Below are 2,835 nucleotides of genomic sequence, written 5' to 3' on the forward strand. Positions count from 1 at the left end.
ATCCCAGGGTATCCTCAGATGTTGAGATGACAGGTTGTCATGGGCTCTCCCACCTACGGCTGTGTCCTACCCATTTTTGGTGGGGGAAAAATAGGTCTAAGGCACAGGAGGGTAGTTAATGCTATTGATGACACTGTGAATTTCCTACTGGAAATCTGGTAGGCTCAGGACGCTTCACAGCATATAAAGTAGCTGCACCCCTGGCTACTCACTACCCATCTTCAAAAGTCCTGGCTGCACACTGTCCAGTAGAAGGGCTTTTCAGGAGGGAAGAATACAGCAGAGCTTTCTAAATCCTGTGTCTGCCTCCACCAATCTAAATCCTCCCTACAAGTATGAATGAAAGGGTGCCTCCAGCCCTCAGGTCACTATTTATTTCTTCTTAATGAGTTATAATAAAATACTATAACCTGAAGGTCAGTACTTAGTCAAACATGCAAGGTTAACTTGTTGGTATGCAGAAAGTAGAGCCATTCATTGTTAGCTTCAGACTGTTGAAAAGAGAGAGACTGCATACTTCCAGTGTGGTAAAAACCATAAGAAAGGGGAGAATTACCCTAATTCTCGCATTTCACTATAGGCAGTGTCATTCTACTGACAGTTTTGAAAACACAAAATGGTCATGAACAAAATGTGGACAGGCTTTTAGCAAGCTGTTAAAATGCACTATCTTGCATCCACTGCTGTTACAGCATAAGCAATTATGTGGAGAAAAGCACCCTTGCTAATGCTCTATATAAATGTGATTTCATCATAAGTGTAATAGCAAGAACCGACACTGGACAATTTCAGAGGGTTACCTTTTGTCCTGGACGACCAGATTCTCCAGGTTCTCCCTAAAAAAAAAAAAAAAAATTGAAAGATGTATAAAATACCAGATCAGAGCAAATGGCGGGGGGAAACATGACTGGGGAAGAGCACAAAAGAACATTACATTAATAACATTAATTGTGGTCTAAAATGTCAGGAAGTTTGCTCAAAGCTGGCCACTATTATAAACAGTAAGTTACCTTAATTCCTGCGGCAGATGATCCAGGGTCACCCTAATATGAAATCCACAAAGAACATTGATCATGCTTATCATGTACATAGATTTGCATGAAGCAGATATAAAAAACAATATGGACACAATTATCCTGACACAGTCTCAAGGTGCCTCTCAGTTACAATAGCAGTTAATATGCTCTTAGACACTGCATACCAATGTGACCATTGACAAAAAGTATTCTTTACAGGAACAACCCAGCTTTCAAAGAAATGCAGATGAGGGATTTTCTTTCCATTTATCCTGACAACATAATAAACCAATTCATTTTATTGAAGTTTCTCAAGCAATAATAGAGTTGCTGCAATAAATATGGATTTTAAATAGGTGTACAGCAGAAAGCTGGAAGGATGCCCAGTGTTTTGACATCTCCAGATTGCTGATGCACAGTAAAACTCATTAGCTGTCTTTTTCAAAGGGCATAACTGATCCCTTTGGTCTACATCTATGGACGGCAAGTGTCAGGCCTGAAATGACAAAGCCTTTGTGCTAATGACATTCAGTCTCAAAGAGCCCAGTGACCCCTCCGTTTATCTTAATAAAGACACATCACAGTAACTAGCTCTTTTCCTCAGTTTCTCTTCACCATTTTATCCTGGTGTTTTTATGCAGCTCAGTGTTGTAAGTAAGAGGAGAATGTCAGAGCATTTGTAATTTATTTTCCCGGTAAAGCTCTGTTCTGATGAAGTACCTAGCTTTCCAAAAGCTTTTCCTTTTTTTTTCCCCTGCAGTTTTCAGTTGGGCCAACTGGGTCTGATTGAGGTAACTTGCTGGAGGGTACAGAATCAGCTGGTGGCTTCACCAGAGGTACTTGCTGCCAGCCCTTCATTCTTTGCTCTGTGTGTAACCTTCACAGGCTTTGGAAAATTCTTGTGTCATATTTTACTGTGGTTTGCCTTAAATGAGATGGCAACGGAGAATGGAAGAACTAAGTTAATTAAATATCACCCCCTTACTAGATAAACTGTATTATTCAACTTAGTTAAATAAATTAAGCCTACACGAATTGCAGTTGTCTCCAGCAGCTGTATGTATGTTTCTTTATTATTAATTATCATGAATTAATTATGATTGGTCATTAAAATTAACAAATCACATCACAGTAAGTCAACTTCAAGTTGCACAGAAGTATGCTACTGACGTAGAAGTAAAATAGCTAATACATGCAATGTATTTTGGATGTATTAGCACAACACATATGTTAGGTATTATTATTATTAGCATGGTATAAAAAACTACCTGTTGATGATTGGATGGTAGACTGAATGAATGGCTGTGATGATTTCATGTTTTAAAAGCCCATTCTTTGATATTATTTTGAGTATTATACAGTAATAAATTAAATGGTGTAAGGCCCTGTGCTCACAGCCTTTTGAGGATTAGGACTAGATTTTCTTTTCATAGCTATTTGCAGTTCTTTCTAGAGTGTAAAGAAACAACAAAAGGCAATTTTCTGAAAGGTTGATTCATGTCTAGAAACCTGAGCTGCCTCATTTTGATAGACAAGTATGAGTGATAATGCTGCTGTCCTTCATAAGCACGTACAACTGTGAAATCTCAAGGACTTTTGATAGCTATAAAGTAGCAAAGCAACTGGTGAGAGACATTCGTAAGTTAAGCATTTTAAGGGATAATACCAGAGAGAGTGGAAATAAGACACAAAGTGTTTATAATCTACCTTCATGCAAGAATGAAAATTAATATGGGATTAAAGTAAAAGCTATAGCTAGAGCATGTTCTCAGTTCTTCACTGGGTCAGCTGGTTTCAAAATGAAAGAACTTTAGCAGGG

At 38.2% G+C, this 2,835-nt stretch overlaps 1 protein-coding gene across 1 annotated transcript in view; it reads right to left on the reverse strand.

Annotated features, from left to right (window-relative positions):
• COL25A1 (collagen type XXV alpha 1 chain) overlaps nt 1-2,835 on the reverse strand; it is a gene marked incomplete at its 5' end in the record, with an annotated part of 779,688 nt that overhangs the window by 83,121 nt on the left and 693,732 nt on the right. The window contains 2 exons of the mRNA XM_019521958.1: nt 801-836; nt 1,011-1,043. Of these exons, the coding sequence (XP_019377503.1) occupies nt 801-836; nt 1,011-1,043 (69 nt within the window). The remainder of the gene's footprint in view (nt 1-800; nt 837-1,010; nt 1,044-2,835) is intronic.

Source organism: Gavialis gangeticus, unplaced genomic scaffold (genome assembly GCF_001723915.1).
Source record: "Gavialis gangeticus isolate Ggan-Ray unplaced genomic scaffold, GavGan_comp1, whole genome shotgun sequence".
Taxonomy (NCBI): Eukaryota; Metazoa; Chordata; order Crocodylia; family Gavialidae; genus Gavialis; species Gavialis gangeticus.